The sequence below is a fragment of the Myotis myotis genome, unplaced genomic scaffold, assembly GCF_014108235.1.
Source record: "Myotis myotis isolate mMyoMyo1 unplaced genomic scaffold, mMyoMyo1.p scaffold_m19_p_2, whole genome shotgun sequence".
NCBI lineage: Eukaryota > Metazoa > Chordata > Mammalia > Chiroptera > Vespertilionidae > Myotis > Myotis myotis.
In genome coordinates this window covers 12,591,699-12,612,254 of record NW_023416324.1, presented here as the reverse complement: position 1 = coordinate 12,612,254, position 20,556 = coordinate 12,591,699, and the positions used below count along the sequence as shown (strand labels likewise).

The window sequence follows — 20,556 nt, the reverse complement described above, 5'->3', positions numbered from 1 at the left end:
CACTCAAGGGGCCAAAGAGCCGCATGTGGCTCGTGAGCCGCAGTTTGCCGACCACTGGCCTAGACCACTGTGCAGGGAGGGCACACACTGTCAGGCCAGCACAGGCAAGGGAGCCGGGGCTGAAACTACGTTTGGTAAAACATGGGTAAGACTGAAAGATGCTTTCTGAGCCCCAGCTCCAAGGAGGATTTGAGATCTTCCAGGAGACACTGAGTATCAACAATAAGGACCCTCCTTCTATGCCAGCGGTTCTCAACCTTTGGGTCGCGACCCCTTTGGGGTCAAATGGCCCTTTCACAGGGGTCGCCTAAGACCATCGGAAAACACGTATATAATTACATATTGTTTTTGTGATGAATCACTGTGCTTTAATTATGTTCAATTTGTAACAATGAAATTGGGGGTCACCACAACATGAGGAAATGTATTAAAGGGTCGCGTGAAGGTTGAGAACCACTGTTTTAGAGGGACCGCTGGCTGCAGGGTAGAGACCAGACTGTAGGGGGCAGGAGGGAAGCAGGGCAGACATGTCCAGTAGGAGGCGGGTTATGTGAGTCTGGACTTCAGAGAAGAGGCCTGGTCTGGAGATAAGCCCAGAGTGGGCGCGTGAAGCCATGGGCCTGCACCGAACTGTCCAGAGAGAGAGAGGAGGCCAAGGACTCAGCACCGGGTCTGCCGAGGTGGAGAAGAGGGAGATGAGCAGGAACACCAGGGAGTACTATCCGGAAGATGCAGTGGTCACTCTGTCAGATGCCTGGGAAGTGACCAGTGGGTTGGCGACGTGCCATCACTGGTGGCCTTGATTATAAGCAGTTTTAGTGGAGTGATGGGCAGAGGCCTGTTAGGAATGATTTAAGAAATCCTGGAATAGGAATCAGCAGCAAGGGGACCAGGAGGGTCAGGGCTGGGGTGTCAGGATCAAACCAACCTAGTGACCCAGTTCTAATCCCAGCTCTGACCTCCTGGTGATGAGCCTGGAGGAGCTCACTTCATCTCGCTGAGCCTCAACTTCCACATCTGAGGAATGGGGGTAATACTCCAGGTATGTCCTAGGTCAGTGGTCGGCAAACTCATTAGTCAACAGAGCCAAATATCAACAGTACAACGACTGAAATTTCTTTTGAGAGCCAAATTTTTAAACTTAAACTATATAGGTAGGTACATTGTTATTAACTTAATTAGGGTACTCCAAAGGCTTAGGAAGAGCCACACTCAAGGGGCCAAAGAGCTGCATGTGGCTCGCGAGTCGCAGTTTGCCGACCACTGTCCTAGGTTGTTGAGGAGTGAGACAAGAATTGTGAAAGACACATTTTAAAAAATATGTTTTTATTGATTTTAGAGAGAGAGGAAAGGAGAGGGAGAGAGAGAAACTGCGATTGGCTGCCTCCTGCACACTCCCTACTGAGGATCAAGCCTGCAACCCGGCATGTGCCCTGACTGGAATCGAACCAGTGACCTTTTGTTGCATGGGACTATGCTTAATCAACTGAGCTACTTCAGCTGGGCTGAAAAAAAGTTTTACTAACGATGAAACACTGCACAAATATTCCAGAGGGAAGAGGGCAGATTTGGGCTTTCATTTCTGGCTCCACCATTTCTTAGCTGTGTGATCTTGGGCTGGTTACTTAACCTCTCTGAGCCTCTACTTTCCCTTTTATAACATGAGAATAATAGCCGTAACCAACTTCTGGGGATTGTAAGGATTCAGGAAACTATTACACACCAAGTCTAGGGCATAAAACCAGGTGCCCAGTGAGCACGCAGCCCATCTGCCCCTTCCTCCCTGGCTGGCTCTACTATTCACAAGTGAAGTCCAGAGGAAGATGCAGGGGGGTGGGGCAGGACCCTGACCCAGGGCTGGGTCCCCAGATAAGCCACTTCATCTATCGCCTTTGGGCCTCAGTTTCCCTAACTGTGACGTTGGCGATCAGCAGCCTCAGGCCCTGTTGCTGGGAATGTGGGGTAGCAGGTACAGAGAGGATAAGAGACTAAACTCACGTGCTATGTCTGGGAGCCAGTGAAATAGGAGTGACTGTGCACTCGGGCTCTCACTTTGGCCTGTGGGTTGGTTGGGTTGCCATGACCAGGAAACAAATCCCTGTGATTAAAACAACAGTCATCCAACCTCCACGGAGCTCTGTGGAGAGACTGGGAAGGCCCGGAGAAAGAGCAAAAGGCCCAAGATACCAAACAGGGTGGGGTCCCAAAGCCAGCTCACTCCTCAGGGGGACCCCTGCCCTCCCCCTCCTCCCCCAGCCACTTCATCTATATGGTTGTCAGGGGCTGGTTCACATCCCGCCAAACCCACCCACACACCACTCCTCTGCACACAAACCCTGCACTCTCTGCTGTGAGGACCTCCGTCCCGGGGCAGCCCATCCCTTCCCACCCAGGATGGACTCTCAAGGGGACGCCGAGCTTCATCCCTGTGGAGGTGGAGGCAGAGGGGGGAGAGCGGTCATCTCAGAGATGACCAGGGGCCCCAGCGAGAGCCCAGGCCTCAGAGGCCGGGGCACCGGGTTCCAGTCCCGGCTCTGCCCTGACGTCCACGGGGGCCCTGGGAAATCAGGTCCTCTCTCAGCGTCACTCTCCTTGTCTCTGAAATGTCGATAACAATCTTCGCTTGTGTGGGCATCCTTCAGATCAAAGTACCTCACAGGGTGAGCCCAAAGCTATACACACGCAGCCCCTGAGCGTTTCTGGAACGAGGCAGGGTGTGAGTAAATAAACACTGTACATATGTAAGACATTATCATTACAAATGGCATTTCCACCCCGAGCTATGCAAACAAAACAAAAACAGTATGGTATATGTAACGTGCAGAATTCTCATTAGGGCTTCAGGAGGCCCGAGGTCTGATGTCAGCTCTGTACCTGACAAGGTGAATGAACCCGGGGAAGTCACCCCGCCCTTCCCTGCCCCAAAGCAGGGATCAGGGGTTGGTTTTAGAGGGGCTTTGTCAATTCTGCCAGTGAAGAATTAACCATAGAACGTCCTTCCTCCCTCCTCTAAAGGAAGGCAGTGTGTGTGGGGGGAACTCAGGCTGTGCTAGGCAGGTCTCGGTACAATCCTCTTGCCTGCTGTGTGGCCATGGGCAGCTCCCTCTCCCTCTCTGGGCCTCAGTTCCTCCTCTGAGGTGAAAGTTCATACCTGGAGGCTGGAGGAGGGGAACGGAGAGAAGCAGCGGGATGGGGGCTGAAGACAAAGGGCCCCAGGAAGGGGGTGCCCCAGCAGGGTGGGTGGAGCCCAGAGTGGGGCCTGTGGGGACTGAGCCAGCTGCCGCAGAGCAATGAAAATCTCTTAACCACACAGAATTGTTAACGGCTCCCAAATCCTGTTGTACCACGGGCTTAGAAAGGCTTAAACTGTTAAATGCATAAACTTCCTCATTAAACGGGCCTCTCTGCCAGATCCCGAGGCCCAGCCAGATGAAAAGGCAGCGGCTGGAGGGAGGGGGAACCTCCCCAGCTGTTTATAGTCCTGCCAGAGGGCTCCGGAGCCAACCTGCGGCCCTCGGCCTGCTGCGCTCGAGGTCTGAGGCCAGGCTGGGGCTGAGAGAGGACAGTGCAGGGGCTGCAAAGTCAGCGGGCCTGAGTTCAAATCCCACCCCTTCCTGTGTCACGTGGGACAAGCTGCTTACCCTCTCTGAGCTTCGGCTTCCTCTTTTATAAAATGGGAGTGATGATACCTAACCCCGGGGGTGACTGAGAGCCACTGAGACCTGGAGTACTGAGTCCATGAGTACTGAGTTCCTGCCACAGAGCCTTTCCGACCCCTCCAGGGAGCAGAAGAAATCAGAAGTGGGGCGTGAGAGCACACAGCTGCCTGGGACACCTACGAGGGGTGTCGCCATGGCCCCCAGTCTGTTTCCTAATCTGACAAGGTTACTGCAAAGGGAGCACGAGCTGAGCACAGGTAAATGCTGTGTGTGGGGGGGGCCCTTCTCTCTGGCCAGAGGTCAGCCAGGGACGGGTGGGCCTCCTTCCCGGGGGCCTGTGTCCCCTGAGCACAAGGAGGGACTTTCCCACTGCTGAGCCTTTGCTCTGGGACCCTCGCCATCCTGCCAAACATCCCCCGATATGAAAGCAATTCATCCTTCAAGGCTCAGCCGCAGGCCTCTCTTCTCTCCTAGGCCATCCCTGTGGTTGCCCCCTGGGTGGCCCCCCTTCCTCTGAAGTCCCACCGTCCTGCTGGTGAGCCCCTCGCTGGTTATCTGCCAGACTCTTCCTGTCCACCCTCTCAGGGGCGCCTCGGTAATCCAGGCGGCGGGCAGGGCAGAGTCCACTCAGGTCCGGCCCGCTCCTGGTCAGTCAGCTGTCCCAGCGAGTTGGAGGAAGCCAGGGGCACCTTCTGCCTCTGCTGCTTACCGGCTGTGTGGCTTTGGGCAGCTTGCTGACCCTCTCTGGACCTTACTCTCATCGTTTGTGAAATGCAGCTAATCATAACAGCAGAAGGTTCAATGAGGTCATGGAGCAGAACACCTAACACGGGGCTGGGCACAGGAGGTCCCTGTTGCCCCAGCCCTGGCCCTCCGCAAGCCTCTAGACTTCCTTTCAGCCTCTGCCTCACTCGGCCCTTCGACAGCCTGGAAGTAGAGCCCTGTGGTCCCTCCACTCTCCTGCCTCCGCCAAGAACATGTCTCCTCCACCCCTGCCCCCAGGTGGCTGTATTTTGTCTGGGGGTCAGCCACAGGCCAGGGTTTAAAGGAAATCAGTTTTGCCCTAGCCTGTACGGCCCAGTTGATTGGGTGTCGTCCTGTACCCTGAAAGGTTGTGGGTTTGACTGCCGGTTAGGGCACATGCCCAGTTGTGGGCTCTGGGTAGGGGGCGTGCAGGAGGCAGCCAATCAATGATTCTCTCTCACATCCATGTTTCTCTCTCTGTCTCCCTCTCCCTGCCTCTCTCTCTAAAAATCAATGAAAATATTTTTTAAAAATCTGTTTCATTTGTGACCGTCTTTTTTTCTGAACCAATTCCTGCTTTCAGTTTCTCCCATCCTCCAACGCCCTGGGGAAATGGCTCCTCCTCCAGAAGTCCCAGCTCTCCCTCATCTCCCTCCTAAGGGCCCAAGGCTATGGATAGAGCTGTCTCTCCCACCCCAGACTGGGAGCTCCACGAAGGCAAGAAGGCTTTCCCTCATCTCTGCAGCTCCCACATCGGGCCCAGGGACGGGTGGTGCACAGTAGATGCCTGGGAGTGTTGTTTGAGTGAAAAATGAAGGAGCTATGATGAGGATCTAGAGCCAAAATTATCTCCTGCTGAGACTCCTGAGGGAATATGAAGACCAGAGAGGAAGAATCACCCCGTGTCTTCAGAGCCCTCAATTAGCTGACTCCAAGAGAGAGGGCTGCAGTTACCCTTCCATCCTTCCCAGGAGCACCCACCCTGGCTGCCCCAGGGCCTTTGCACCTCCTCCTCTCCTGCCTAACTCCCGCTTCTCACTCAGCTTCCACTTGAACAGCCCCCTTTCCCGGAGCCTACAAGTGACCACTGCGGTCCTGGCTGACACGCCCCTGGATGGGTTGGGTGCCTTTGTCCACCTTCACTGTCAACATCTGTCAACATCTCTAGACTGGTGGTCCTTCAGGGCAGAGGCCATGACTGATCTCTCCAAGGACCCCATTCCCTGGCACAGCGCCTGGCACAGGACAGGCACTCAATGTGTGTTAGCTTCCTGGTCCTCTACGAGCCATCACCAGCCACTCCAAGGAGCAAAAAGCCAGAAGCTGCTGCTCAGTGAATGTCGGCTGGCCGGGTGGACAGACAGGAGGACCAATGGATGGACAGATGGATGGATAATTATGAACAAGAACAGATTCTTTGAGAGAATCTAGGAAAGGGGATAGGAGGGGGGGGTACTTCCAATTTTTAAGAGCAATAGTTGAGTGCACTGGCCAGGGTCCCCACCCAATCCCCTTCCCCAAAGGCTAGCCTGTGTGGTCTCAGCCCTGGCCCGAGCCTGGGGGCCTGGAGGGAGCGTCATCACCCCTTCTCCTCCCCCAGCTGGGCCTCTCCACCCTGCCCTAGAAGACAAGCTGCAGAACTTTCTGTGGGAGGGGTCTGGGCCTCTCCTCCCACCCAGCATTCCACCCTTCACACCCTTTCCCCAGCCAGTGCAGGCCCTGCCAGCTGGCGGCTCCCTCCTCCTCACCCCGAGGCTGGCCGCACCCCACCCCCACAGACTCGCCAGACACATCTGGGCCACCGGTCCAGCCTCTAGGTGGGAAGGGCTGAAGCTGAGAACAGGGTGGGAAGGAGGCTGCCCTGAGGGCCCAGAGAGGACCCCTGGTCCCCCCATCCCTTGGCTGAGGAAGCACAGGATTCTGGGAGAAAACGAGAAAATAAAGCCACAGGCATACTGTCCCTTGCTGGTGAGCAGGCAGGGGAACAGGCCCGCTGGAAGCCCGCTGCCAGGAGGGTGATGCAGCCCAGGCTTTCTGCAGCTAAGCTGGCAATGTGTGTCAAGAGCGCTAAAAGAGTACGTGTCCTTCAACCCCACAATTCCACACCCGGAGACACATCCTACGCAAATACCAGCAGCACTGCAAAAAGACAGCGGGACAAGGACGCCCAGACCAGCTAGCCATCCCAGATAGTTAAGATGGAAAAAACTGCAAGCGAGGTTCATGTCGACCAGAGAGGCCTGGTAAGTTACGGCGCACTACACTGTGGAATTCTAAGAGCCTCCCCAAACGATACTGTAGATCTAACATGACATGAACAATGTCCCTAAAATATTAATAAGTCGAAAAATCCTTATGTATTTTTAGCAGGAATCCATTTTTCCTCTTACAAAAAGGTCAATATGTATAAATGCACATAAATGCGCCTAGAAGGGTCTATCCCAGTCTGTTAACAGTGGTTTTTATCAGACTTTAATGTGATTTAGACTTTCTCCTTTTTGGTGATCAGTAATTTCTAAAGATTCTACCAATAGCCCGCATTGTGATAAGGGAAAGTTATTTTTTCCTCAAAACGAAAAGCTCTTCGGGGGGAAAAGAAACATTTGCAGGCAAAAGACAATGTTGATCAAGGTCCTTTTTCTTGTTTTTACAACACTTCTCTAGGTATTTTCTCATTTACTCTGCACCGCAGCCCTTCTGTCTATCCTGTTTCACAGATGAGAAAACAAAGGCTGCAGGAGTGCCAGTGCTTGCCCAAGGTCACACAGCTAGCCAAAGGCAGAGCTGGGGGGGGGGGGGGGGTTGAAACCAGGTTCGAAAGGCCCAGGTCAAGGAGAGGCCGTGGGTAGGGGAGAGAGTAAGGCTGGGGCTGCCAAGCAGGGCAGGGAGGAGGAGAGGGAGAGGCTGGGAGAAGCCAGCAGCTGGGAGCTGGGAAGTCTGAGCTGAAGCCAGAAGATCAATATGTGTGTGCACCTTCCCTCACCCCTGCCCACCCCCCTCCACTGGCTCAGTGCCCCCTCCCAGGCCAAACTATTAAAAACCCCATTACGGCCCATGGTATCACAGCCGTGAATCATGCTCACAGTGGAACTGCCTCTAGTTTATTATAGATGCGGGGCTGCCAGTGGGAGGGAGGAGGCAGGGCCCCCAACAGAGTGGCCAGGCCGGGGCTCCCGATGGGCAGGGGCAAGTAGGGGCGCAGGGAGGAAAGGAGAGACCAAGGGATATAAGGATGCGAAGACAAACTTGGAGAAACTGAGGCAGGGACACATTCACAATCAAACCCGTAAATATCTGGAAAGAGGTAGGAAAACAGGTTTGGGTGGGAACAGCTGCTGCGAGAAGGAACTCCAGGGCCACCCTCCTGCCACCCTGGCAGAACTGCTGGTGGCAAGGCCCTTTGGGGACTGTGATCCTGAGGAGGTCGGGGACTGGAGCAGGGGAAGGGGCAGAGTTCTTTTGAAGGAAGGCCCAGGAACCCCTCCCCGGCAGCTGTATGCCCAGTGCAGGCCCAGGCTGAACACTCAATAGACAGTGAATAGATGGATGAATAGGGGAAAGTGGTGGCCTAGCCCCTGCACCCAGGAAGTCACACAGCACCCACCAAACATGCTCTATCTTGTCACACCTCAGGGCCTTTATCCATTCGGTTCCTCGACCAACAATTCTCCTTTCACCCATCCAACTCCTACTTATTCTTCAAGGCCCAATCCAAATACCACCTCCTCCTTGGATCCCCCCATCAGAAAAGATGCCTTCTTCCTCACGTCCTCAAAGCACTTTGCCTGGATGGAGCTCATTTCTGGGAGGGTTGTGCTCTGCCCTTTCCCCCTGTGTCTGGGTCCTCTGCTCGTCCAGCAGTCCCTTGAGGCCAAACCCTGAGTCCCAGGCACTCTCCTCCAGCTTTCCCAGGTGCCCCGTCAGCTCAAATGACACGGCCTCCAAGGAGTCTTCCTGAGTCACCTGACTGAAGCGGATCTTCCTTTTGATCTCTACTGTTGCACCCTATTTTTTCTCCCGTTCACGCATTACAGTCTTTACTCAGTTTGTTCATTAACGTTTCCCCTCACCATCTTCCCTTTTTTGCCCACCCAGCCTAAAAATTCTGGGAGGGCAACGAATGTCTGGGTCTTGTCCACATCTGTATTTCGCAGCACGGGCATGGGCCTAGCTCCTGGGAGGTGCTCGGTAAGTATCTGTTAGAGGGCTAAATGGTACTCAGAGGGTACACACTGCATGCTTGTTGAATGGTGATTGGCTTCTCCAGGCCCCTCTCCTTCTCATTGTGCCCTGCACACAGTAGGCACCCAGGACGCTGGGCCGATTGACTCAATTAGTTCTGTAAACCACTCCGTCCACTGGGACCTCCCACCAATCCTACCAGCCACCTTCACCAGACACCAATGCCTACCTCTGGCCCCTCCCCACAAGGACTCCTATCCCCATCTGCCAATAAGACTTTATCCAGCCTTAATTCCTCTAACTCGTACTAACAAAGCAATGGATTTTTCCTATAAATTACGTTTCAATATTAAATGGATTTTTCCCATCAAATTATGCTTCAATATTAAACATTAAATCACCCTCCCAGAGATTCGGCTAATGTCCCCTCTCATCCCTTAGGGTGGACGCTCCCTGGGGTGGTGGTGGGGGACTGGGACTGTGGTCATACCACCTGGCAAAGATGCATTATCACATCGAGTGTCTGAGCTCATGGTCCTGTTACAGAAGCATCAGAGCTGCTTGTTTTAAAATTCTGATTCCTGGCCCCACCTCAGAGCCACAGAACCAGACCTGGGGGAGAGGTCTATACCAGACCCAGGAATGTGCATTTTAACAAACTTCCTAATGAATTCTGAGGCATAGCAAAGGCTGAGAATCCCTAAGCCAGAGGATGAGAAAGCACTTCGCCAACATCTCAGATGTGAGCTGTAATCACCATTCCTACCCATCCCGGGCCAGCGGGGCCCGTGCCTGCGGGACTCGGGTGGGAGCAGCCCCACATCTGGGTGGCTGCAGCAGAGGCCACCGCAGCAGCTGGTGTCCTTCTGGATCCCTGAGCTCATTAATCACACCCTGACTGGCCTCTGCTCACACCCGGAGGCTGGCTGGGCCTGGGCCTTGGGCGGGCTGTAGGTCCAGGAGGAAGCGGGGAGTAGGAAGGAGCCAGGTCTGGGTGCACACCCAGCCCCCAGCATTACCTTGAATCCTCACTACTTGCAAGAAGTCCAGATTCAGAGGAGCTGCCTGTGACAGGCAACCTCTATGATGGCCCCCAATAACCCCACCTCCTGGCATTCACATCCAGTGAACTCAGTCCCCTGGAGTGTGAGCTGAATTTGGTGACTCGCTTCTAATGAAGTGACTATGGCAGAAGTAGTGTCACTTTTAAGATGAGGTTTATGAAAAGACGGTGGCTTCTCTCCTAGGTACTCTCTCAGACTCTCTTGGATCCCTCGTTCTGGGGTAAGCCATGACACGTGCAAGGACCATGTGGTGACGAACTGAAGCTGACAAACAATCACGTGAGTGAAATGGAAGCAGACCCCTCCCCAGTCCAGCTTTCAGATAAACCTGCAGCCCCAAGCCCACAGCCTGATTGCAACCTCAGGAGCAACTGAGCCACAGGCCCCCAACTAAGTCACAACTGGATTCCTGACCTTTAGAAACTGTGAGGTAGTAAATATTTACTGTTTTAAGCTGCTAAATTTGGGGCTAACTTGTTATGCAGCAATAGATAACTAGTACACCTCCTCTCTAGGCACCCTTCTAGTGACAGTTCTTCCTACATCCTTCCTGGAGTCCTTAGCCTCAGCCACAGCAAACATTTTACTTGTCCCCCTAATGGGCCATGCTGATTCATGTCCCCAGGCCTTTTGTCATGCAAATCCATCCTCTAGATGGCCTGGGCTACCCAGTCAGCATATCTCTCTCCCAAGATTCCCAGTGTCAATGTCACCTCCCCTGTGAAGCCTTCCCTCATTATTTTATGCCCATCGCAGCCTGAGCAGTTCCTATTAAAGCAAGTCTAATGCACTGCCTCCCTTATTCACTTACTAGAGGCCCGGTGCATGGATTTGCGCACCGGTGGGGGGGTCCCTCAGCCTGGCCTGCACCTTCTCACAACTTGGGACCCCTCGGGGGATGTCGGAGAGCCGGTTTTGGCCCGATCCCCACAGGCCAGGCCGAGGGACCCTGCCAATGCACGAATCCTCTCATATGCATATAAGATCTTTGGTTAATCTCTTCCTGTCCTCCCTCCTCCCCTCTTCCCTCTGAGATTCATCAGTCTGTTCCATGTTTCCATGCCTGTGGTTTCCGCTCCTGCCCTAAGTGTCTGCCACCTGGTGGTAAGTGCGTGTCATAGCTACTGGCCGGTCGGCCGGTCGGCTGGTTGCTTAGGCTTTTTATATATATAGATAGTCTGTCTCACTTGTGAGCTCCTGGAGGACAGGGCCCAGCCGGATTCTTCTGTACTTTTTTTTTTTTTTTTAATTTTTTTTTTTAATATATTTTATTGATTTTTTACAGAGAGGAAGGGAGAGAGATAGAGAGTTAGAAACATCGATGAGAGAGAAACATCGATCAGCTGCCTCCTGCACATCTCCTACTGGGGATGTGCCCGCAACCCAGGTACATGCCCTTGACCGGAATCGAACCTGGGACCTTTCAGTCCGCAGGCTGACGCTCTATCCACTGAGCCAAACCGGTTTCGGCGGATTCTTCTGTCTTACCTGATGCTTAGCACAAGCCCTGACACAGAGCAGGTGCAAGGAAGGTTTGGTGAGTGAATAAACAACAAGCAATGTGTGACTGATTCTATCCCCCCAGGTCCTGCCATCTCCTAAGGCTGCACAATTTCACATTCAGGAATAGACACCCAGGTCTGTTATCTGCCCCCAAGAAACTGGCCTTTCTCCCAACTTCCCCATTTCTGTTCCAGGACCATCACCTCCCTGCAAGCTGGAATTCCCTGCTCCCTTTGATTCCTCTCCCTCCTCCCTTTCCTGCCTGTGTCTGCATCTCATCCAATTCACTGTCAAACATCTCCTGACTCCACTGCTCCTCTTTCCAGCACCGTGGACGCCTTTGCGGCAACAGCTTCCTCTCAGGCCGCTGTTCCTGTCTCCTGTACCTCCATTTACCCTCCCAGGGACCTTTAAAATGCCCAGAAGGCGGGAGTGGCGGGACTGTGGAGATGGTGGATGTGACAGCATTTTATGGAGGTAAAAATCATGGCAACCACCCCAGGCTAAACATTCACTGGCTCTCCGTGGCCTCTGGAATAGGGTCCAAACTCTTAGTCTGGCATTTGGAGCACCGCAGGGTCCGATTCCAATGGGAAGTCAAGAGGACAAGGCACAAATAGACTTCACATCTCCGATACCCGCACCATCACCATCACAGCTCACCTGGCCGAGTACCTGCACCAGATTCTTCTCTGTCTCACCTGATGCTTAGCACAAGGTCCGACACAGAGCGGGTGCAAGGAAGGTTCGGTGAAGGCTGGGCTTTGTATACATCATCTCAGTTAGTTAGCATTTATTAAGCTCTGACTGTGTACTAGAAGCCGTAATAAATGCTTTATAGGTCTTACGTGGTTGAATCCTCACACCCCCCATATGAAAGAGGGTTTCACACTCGGCCCAGGACAAACAGCTAATAGCTTTGAACCCAAGTCCGTCCACCTTCACAGCCTCTTACCACCATGCGGGACTCTCGCACACTTCCTGTGTTTACAGCCCAGGAAGGTTGTACACTGTGCCACAGGCGAACACCACCTGTACTACTGTTTGTCAGTGTTTTCCCTTAAATTAACTTAAGCGGAATAGTATAGACACTCAGAGTATGGACACCAGATCTGGTTGGAGGGGCAGTTTGGAATCCCACTACCTGGGTGTCAGACTCCTGGCTCCTCCACTCTCTATGTGAGAGTAAGGCTCTCTGCCTCAATTTCTTAAAATAAAAAGGCACTTCCCCTCACAGGGTTCTTAAAAGGATTAAGTGAGTTAGACATGTCCGGTGGCCAGCACACAGTCAAAGTGGTGACCAGGAAGCCGGGTCCACAGTGGGACTGTACTTCCCATCTCTCTGCACTGGAAGTAACCACGTGACTTGCATTGTGGCTGGAGTGCACGGAGTGATGCGGGGGTCACTTTGGGCTGAAGCCGGTGAACCAGTCTACCATTTGCCACACTTGCTCCTCTTGCCCTGGTGATCGTGACACCCCAAACAGAGGCTCCTCCATCTGGTTGGCTCCCAGAGGGAGGAATCCCAAGCTGAACCCCGATGGACATGGAACGTGAGTGAGAAATAAACTTCTATTGTTTTGTCACGTCAGCATCGCCTGGCCTATACTGGCTGATACAAAAGAAGCTCAATAAATGTTCACTTATAAATGTGATGACCTACACATTTTCTTAAGAAGGAAACTATATCACTTTTGTATATGAAGAAATAGAGCACCGCTTAGCATCAGATAAGATCTGTATAATTATTAAAACGAGAAACATCCTCATGCGACTAAAATCATCTTGCAACACCTCCTCCCGCCCGAACCCTCCGTAGTACCTACAAGTACCACCATCAAGAAATGCTGTTTAGCCCCGTCAGCGTGGCTCAGTGGTTGGGCACCAACCTATGAACCAGGAGGTCATGGTTTGATTCTTGGTCAGGGCGCATGCCCAGGTCGCAGGCTCAATCCCCAGTGTGCAGCATGCAGGAGGCAGCCGATCAATGATTCTCTCTCATCATTGATGTATCTATCTCTCTTTCCCTCTCTCCTCTCTGAAAACAATAAAAATATATTTAAAAAATGCTGTTCAAATTCCTCTAAGAAGCTACACCATGGATATAGATTGGGAAAGCCTCGCCAGAGTGCCTCCCGGTCGGCTCCAGGTCCCCGCCCTTGCCAGCCTGACTCTCCAGCTGCCAGGCCCGGTACCCACTCCGCGCGTTTGCAGGGGCACCTGTCCCGCTGCGGCCCTTACCTCGGCAGACGGTGCCATTCTCCACGGCCTCGAAGCCCGCTTTGCACATGCAGCGCCCGATGGGCACCAGCCACTCGCCGTCCCCGTTACAGTAGAGTTTGATGGGCACGTCCACCTCCTCAGCATTGGCGATGCAGCTGCCCCGGGCGGCCACCAGCGAAGTGCTCTCGGCCCCTGACAGCGTCTCCTGGAAGATGGCGCCGTTCTGGATGATGCGGGGGCACTTGCGGTAGAAGACGCGCACAGCGATGAGGGACATGCAGCCGCCATAGTCCTGGAAGGCCAGGTAGAAGCCGCTGCGGGACACGGGCCCGAAGCTCCTCACCTCGGTGTTGATCTTCATGACGCGGCCACCCAGGTCCACCTGGGAGAAGCTCTCGTCGGCCGCGATGGTGTCCACCTTCACCCACGGATTCTCCATCCAGTTGGGGAAGGTCTTGGTGGCCGAGTCAAAGTCGGCCTCATAGTAGTAGAGGTTGAAGGTCTCCTTGCAGGAGCCGGGCACACTGGGGATGCTGCTGCAGTCCCGCACCGAGAACTTCATCTCCACGTGGATGCGGTGGGCGCCACGGCGCCGGATGAACTTGGTCCGTAGCCAGTTGTTCTGGCTCGATTCAAATACATTGCATACCTGGTAGGTGCGGATCGTGTTCATGTTCTCATCGTAGCCACTCACCTCTTCCCACTGTGGGGGAAATGCTAGTCAGGTGGGGGAGGTAGGGGCTGAGCCCAAGGGAGCACCCAAAGAGGCAAGACACAGACCCCACCTGAGGGAATCCCCCAGTCTGAAGGGGGATAGACACGACCCCTAGTATATGGGGTCTCCTAGTCTGATGGGGGAGGCACAGACTCTACCTTAGGGATCTTCTACTTTGGTGATGGAGAGCTGATCCCTCCCATCACAGAACTCCCTAACTGAGGGGGAGACATGGCCTTGGCCTTAGGAGTTCTTCAGTCTGTGAGGGAGGCATGCCTCTCTGATGGGAAGGGCACATACTCTGCTCTTGGTATTCCCCAGGGGTTCACTGAGAGCAGACAGAGCTTTGTGCTTGGGGAGCTACCAGTCTGATGGGGAGACAATTCTGCCCGTTGGAAATTCCCTGCCTGACCAGGGAGACACAGCCTGTGCCCCTGGGGGCTCCCCGTCCGATGGAAGAAGAGCCCTTACCTCTGTGACTGGGAAGACAGGACCCTACCCTGTTCAGGGTCCATAAGAGGGTCAGATGGTGCCTGGAGGGAGACCTCCCACCCGTGCTGCCTGGGGCAGGTGCTTCCCCATCCTCACTGGGCCAGGCCTGGGCTCCCCCAGCCAGCGGAGCGTTCCCAGGCCTCCTACTGGAGGGGCCGAGTTGGGCCATGGAGAGTTGGAACTGGGAGGGCACGGGACCCGTACTCTCTCCTGACAGACCCTCAAAGGCCAAGCCCCTGGCATGGCTGAGCCTGGGCGCTCACGTTTTGCCCTCCTCACGCACCCTCTCGTCTCCTCTCCATCCTTCCGGAACCTCTCGCAGCAGGCTCTCCGTATGGCTGCAGTGTCTGCGTTCACGGGGGACCACCTGCCTGGCAAGGGCTGGGCACCCTCAGCCCTCTTGGTCTGGTCTCCCTACCCCGTGGAACTGAGAGCTTGCTGAGGGTAGCTACTGTTCCCCCCCTTCTCTTGTGTCCCCTTGGTGGTGGGCTGGCTTTACCTGGCATAGGCCCACAAGGGTAAACCCCAAGGAACCCCACACGCAGAATACCCTCACCCACCCTGTCGGCCCAGGAGCTGGGAGCTGATAGGGTTTCGTTTCTTTGTCATGTTTCTTACCCGTGGTGCGTGTGTTCATCCCATTTTACAGATGAGGGAGTAGAGACCAGAGCAGTGAGGTCCCTGACCCAGGTCACACGGACCCAGACCCATTCACCTGCTTGCCCAGACTGCCTCGAGACACGAGGACCCGACAGTGCCCTGGGTTTTGTCCCAGCTCTGCTAACTTGATGGGTGGCCTTGGGCAAGTCACTTCCCCTCTCTGGGCCTGTTTCCCCAACTGCCAAATATGACTACGACGGGCGTGGGAGAATGGTCGCATTCCAGTGGGCGTCCTTTGTCCGGTCTCCCTGTGATTGTCTGGGCCAGGTCTGCACAGGGCGGAGCGGTAGCAGCTGGCCTGGGGAGGGACGATGCCATGCAGGGCGCGCGTGTGTGGGGAAGGCCGAGCTGAAGCCTGCTGGCCCAGCCTCTACTTCAGTGGCGGCTCTGAAGCTCCTTATATTGTGTTTAAATTTTTTTTTCTTCCCTTTTCGGTGGCACCATGTGACAAAGTCAGCCCCTTGTTACAACCACTGCTCTTCTTCAGAACTTAATTAGAGCACTTAATTAGAGCACTCTGCCTTTCTCCCCTCTCTCTAATTAACATGCGGAGGCCCTGCAGCCTAAACACCCCAAATAATTGCGTCCGGGGGCCCTGCAGCCCAGCCTGGCCTCATTACTGGCAGGGTGGGGCTGTGGGCCCCTCCGCTTTCGCAGATGGAAAACTGGTGACAAGAAAGAGCCACAGAAAGAAGCCTGACCCGGGGCCCTGCCTATTGAGAGCGCAGGCCTTTCGGGGGGTGGGGCGGGCAGGGATGGGATCTGCAGCTCCATGGGCAGCAGCTGAGCCCCAGCATAGAAGCTGGGGTGGGGGGAGGGAAGGGATGGGCTGTGGGAGCCCAGAACCTTCCCCAGAGACCAGAGGGATGAGAGGGAACGGTATTAGAACTGATGACGGTGGCAGTGACGATGGTGACATTTATTCTAGCTCCTCGCTATCGGGAGCCCACTCTGGGCCAAGCCCTGTGCCAGCGACTCTGCAGGGAAAGCTCAGAGTCCTGTGAGGAAGGCATTGTTATCCCCACGTTAGAGATGCGGAAGCGTAAGTTCAGAGAGGTTGCGGCACTGGCCCCACATCGCCCCGTGCGAGCGGCAGAGCTGGGAGAGAACTGCAGGAGTCTCACCCCACAGCCTGTATGCGAGGGCTAGGCTGGCTGGTGCGGGGAGAAAGAGGAATCTGAGCTTGTGCCTGGCCTTGCCCCTGGGGAGCCTGCAGACTACATGGGCTCAGATCACCGAATGCAAGGTGTGAAGCGCTTAGGGAGGGGGGGCCTTGTGTTATAGGGACCCAGAAAGGGGGCCCAGAGGATCCGATATAAACCTGACCCCGCCCCTTCTAGCTGTAGGGCCCCTGTCAAGTGGCTACACCTCTCTGAGCCTCGGTTTCCTCACGTGTAAAATGGAGGTGGTTCCTTCCCTTGGGAGTGGAGAAGATGTGTGAAAAGGTGCTTGACACAGTGCCTGACACACACTGGGTGCTGACGTAATGACAGTTCACTCTCCTCATCTGCAAAAGGGGGTAGTGCAAGCCCCTACTTCTGAGGATTCCATGGGACAGCTTAATGCATCCAGTATGTTGTCATGGTAACCGGGGCTCCACCAATGGTAGAGGTCCCGGTGGGTGGGGCCATGAGAGGCTTGGCCCTGGGTTCTGAAGGAGGGGAAAGGGGCTGGACTGTGAGGGGGCATCCAGGCCCTACAGCAAAACCCAAGGTGTCCTGGGGGACCAGGCAGGGTTTGGGGACCACTGACTCACCCCTGATGGAGGATGCACGATCCAGCCGAGCTCCGCCGTCGCTGTGGTTGAATCCATCAGCGTTTCTGTGGGGAGAGCGAGGAGTCACCATCCAATGCACCGAACAGACTTACATTGGCCCCTTTCAAGCATCCACTCAACAGAGACATCCTGATGCCTATTCTGCACCAGGCCCTGTGCTGGTGCCCCGAAGAGAAAACAATGAACAGGAAGACCCTACTGTGGAACAGGTCACAGTCTGGTCGTGGAAACGAGGCATGAATACAACTAGCTATGAGGGAGCAGCTGGAGAGACCGAGAGTCACAGCTGGATCTTTCATGCCACCGTGCTCAGTGCGAGTGGGTGAGAGGCCTGCTAGCGGCCATGCTCCCCGAGGTGCCCAAGGCAGACATCACCAATCAATCCCCACGCGCCGTGCCTGCACGATGCGTCTCACCACAGCGCCACCAGGAAACTCACACCTACCATTTCAGATCCTATCCCTGGTGCAGCCCAACCACCTTGTTTTATGCATAGGGCAACTGAGGCACAAAGAAGCGGGGAGACTTCGTAAGGATCACACAGGGACCTGCCTCCTCCCCGGTTTGAGAGTCTGGGGGATTTAGAGTGAGGAGAGTCGGGGCAGGGTGCCCAGTGTCCAGGCTGCTCTGAAGGTCGAAATGGGAGTGACAAGGTCTTGAACTAGGGCTGGGACACTGAGGATGGAAGGTGGGAAACGGGGGAAGCATTTAGCCAGAGGTGACCCCAGTCAGACCAGCAAACTGACAAGGGAGGGTGCAGCAGTGTCCTGTGACCACCAGTGGCTTGTGTTTTTGGTCATTGTGTCCCTTTGCACTGGGGGCTGGCGATGGGGGGTAAGGGGGGGTGCCAGGGACAGTGGAATCCAATGCCAAGGGTGCCTTTTGATGGCAAATTAGAGGGAAGTTCTATTGTGCTGCTTTGGAGCTGAAAAGGGGGTTCCTTTTCACACTCCGAATGCTACAGATTTTTCTTCCTGGAGAGAACAAGGGCTGAACTTTTAACCTGTTTTCTCTCGTCGGCCTCAGCCAGGGACGCGCCAAGCTGGGCTCCCCGCCTGGGCCCGAGGAACAGCTGCTAGGAGCCGTGTCAAACAAGGGAGAGGAGAGGCTGCTTGGGATGAGAAAGGGGTCGGGGTGCAAGCCCGCCCAGCAGGTGGCCCCACCCCTTGGCTGCATTCCTGGGCTGGCCCGGAGGCCAAGCCCTAGAAGATTCCACAGCCCAGAGGAGGGACTGTGGACCGATACCCTCACTGTACGACATCCTCACTGTGGAAACTCAGGCCCAGGGAGGGCAAATGACTTACCAAAGTCATACACTAAAGGCTGGTGCTCAGCCCCTGGACTCCCACTACCCCCTCTGCCTCCCACATCTGGACCAGCTTGGGGAAGAGCTCAGAAGGACTGGAAATCAAGGGCCGCCCAGGTCATAGTCAGGAATGGCCTAAGAGGGAGTGGGAAGTTCGCAGATCCCCTCAGAAGATGCGAAAGGCAGGTGCCTGCTGTTCTCCCTTCTCCCCAGGCCGGTTCTGGGCTTGGCCTGGCAGCCCATCTCTGTGAAAGGTGCTCCCCTCGGGGCTGTGGCAGGAGGGGCATGGGTGAGACCCCCCCCACCCCGACTTCGCTTGGCCTTTTGCTTTTCAATGTTGACACGTCCCTCCACCCTCTGAAAAAAGGGGATGGGAGGTCGAGACTTCGATCATAATTAACCCGCTCTGCCACCTACTTGCTTTGTAACCTTGGACCCGTACCCTTTTTAAGCCTCGGTCTCCTCACCTGGAGAACAGCCATGATGTTCTCTGGGTGAGGACAGGAGGACTGAATCTAAGGGGAGTGTATCAGCTCGAAGCCCTGCACAAAGCAGGTCCTCCGAGTGGCAGCTACTCCTTCGTAGGTGGAGTGTGGTGCTTCTGGGTGACCTTGTGCCTGCACACACACCGTTTTGTGGGGCTCATTAGGTGGCCCCTGAAAGTAAAGGCGAGTATAAAAGGCTCCAGCTTAGACTACCCACCCTCCTCTACCCCCTGAGACTGTGCTTGCCAACATCTGACAAACATCAGCCTTTCGCTGATGGGCACAGCCTCTGGGGAGCCCTCCTGGGTCTGCCCGATGCTGCTTTCCTGGGACGGCAGGAGTTTCCTTTGTTCCTCTCAAACCAAGCACAGAAGTCAAACTCAGTTCCCCAGCGAACGGAATTAGGCGTTCTGGCCCCAGGAACCTGGGCGGGTTCAGGAAGCCAAGCCCTATTTTCATTGCCAGCACTTCTTTCCTTTCCCCCCAAACATCTCCCCTCTAATCCCAAAAATCTACAAAGGGAGACAACTCCTGCCTGAAGATTTTGAGGAGCCAGAGGCCCTCACCAACATTCTCACTACCATGCCGAGAGAGTGTCGATATGGTCCCATTTCACAGATGGAAAAACGGAGGCTTCCAAAGGCTCAGGACTCACCCACAGTCACACATCTATTCCATTCATGAGCTATGCTCCAGCTGCACAGAACGGGTCGTGCACTCTCTCACCCCGGTACCTCACGCCTCACACATACTGTTTCTTCTGATCTTCTCCCCACTCCATACCTTCTGTGCCCACTCTAATTCTCCTCATCCCTGAAGTCTCACCTCAGGGAACCTCCTCTGGGAAGTCCTCCTGAATCCGCCCTACCCCATATCTCTGTCCCAGCACTTGCAGGTATCCGGAATGGGAACCACCCCTGTTTGCCAGGTTCTTCTAATGGTGGGTGCTAAGGTTCTGGTTCTGGGGTCCCCAGCACAGGGCCTAGCACACAGTAGGTCTTCCTCTATTATGTAGGAAATCCCCCCTCCCCACTCCTCCCAAACTGTAGGATCTGAACACATGCTAGTGTTCTGCTCCATCAGGACAACATTCATGACTTCAGCCATTTCCACCTACAACCTGTATTTATTTAGTTGCTATTTTCCTTCCAGTTGACTGTTTTCTTAAATGCATTTTAAAGAGGAAAAAGTAATCATTATTATAAAGGGAAAGTCAGCAACATTTGCCATAAAAAGGAAAGTAAACACAAGATTATTATAATTAAAAATGCCTGTAAACTACCTAACGCCATTTCACTTCCCAAACTGCCTCTCAAGTGCTGGAAATGTCCCCAACCCATCCCCACGGCGACAATGACAACCCCTCATGCAAGGGAAGCTGCTTTCACTGTACACAGATGATGAATCGCCACACGATGTGACAAAGAGGACAATGTGGATGTGCCCAGTGCACTGTGGGTGACAGGAACCGGGCGTGGAAAGCGAGGAAGAAAATGCCCCGTTTAGGGACAGCTTCCGGGAGGAAGTGACGGAATGGAGGCTTGAAGATTGAGTGAAAAGGAAGTCAGGCCCTGGCAGGGTAGCTCAGATGATTGCAGTATCCATCCATACACCAACGGCTGCAGGTGCAATTCCCAGTCAGGGCTCAGGGCTCATACCTAGGCTGTGGGTTTGATCCCTGGTTGGGGCGCATATGGGAGGCGACCAATCAATGTTTCTCTCCCTCTCTCCCTTCCTCTCTCTCTA

General features: G+C 54.5%; 1 protein-coding gene across 2 annotated transcripts in view; it reads right to left on the bottom strand.

The window, feature by feature from the left end:
• The window catches only part of EPHB2 (EPH receptor B2), a 181,309-nt gene that overhangs the window by 99,996 nt on the left and 60,757 nt on the right, over nucleotides 1–20,556 (bottom strand). For both annotated transcript variants that reach the window (XM_036351701.1, XM_036351702.1), the window contains exons 2-3: nucleotides 16,999–17,063; nucleotides 13,394–14,078 (exon numbers count right to left, since the gene is read on the bottom strand). In XM_036351701.1, the coding sequence (XP_036207594.1) occupies nucleotides 13,394–14,078; nucleotides 16,999–17,063 (750 nt within the window). The remainder of the gene's footprint in view (nucleotides 1–13,393; nucleotides 14,079–16,998; nucleotides 17,064–20,556) is intronic.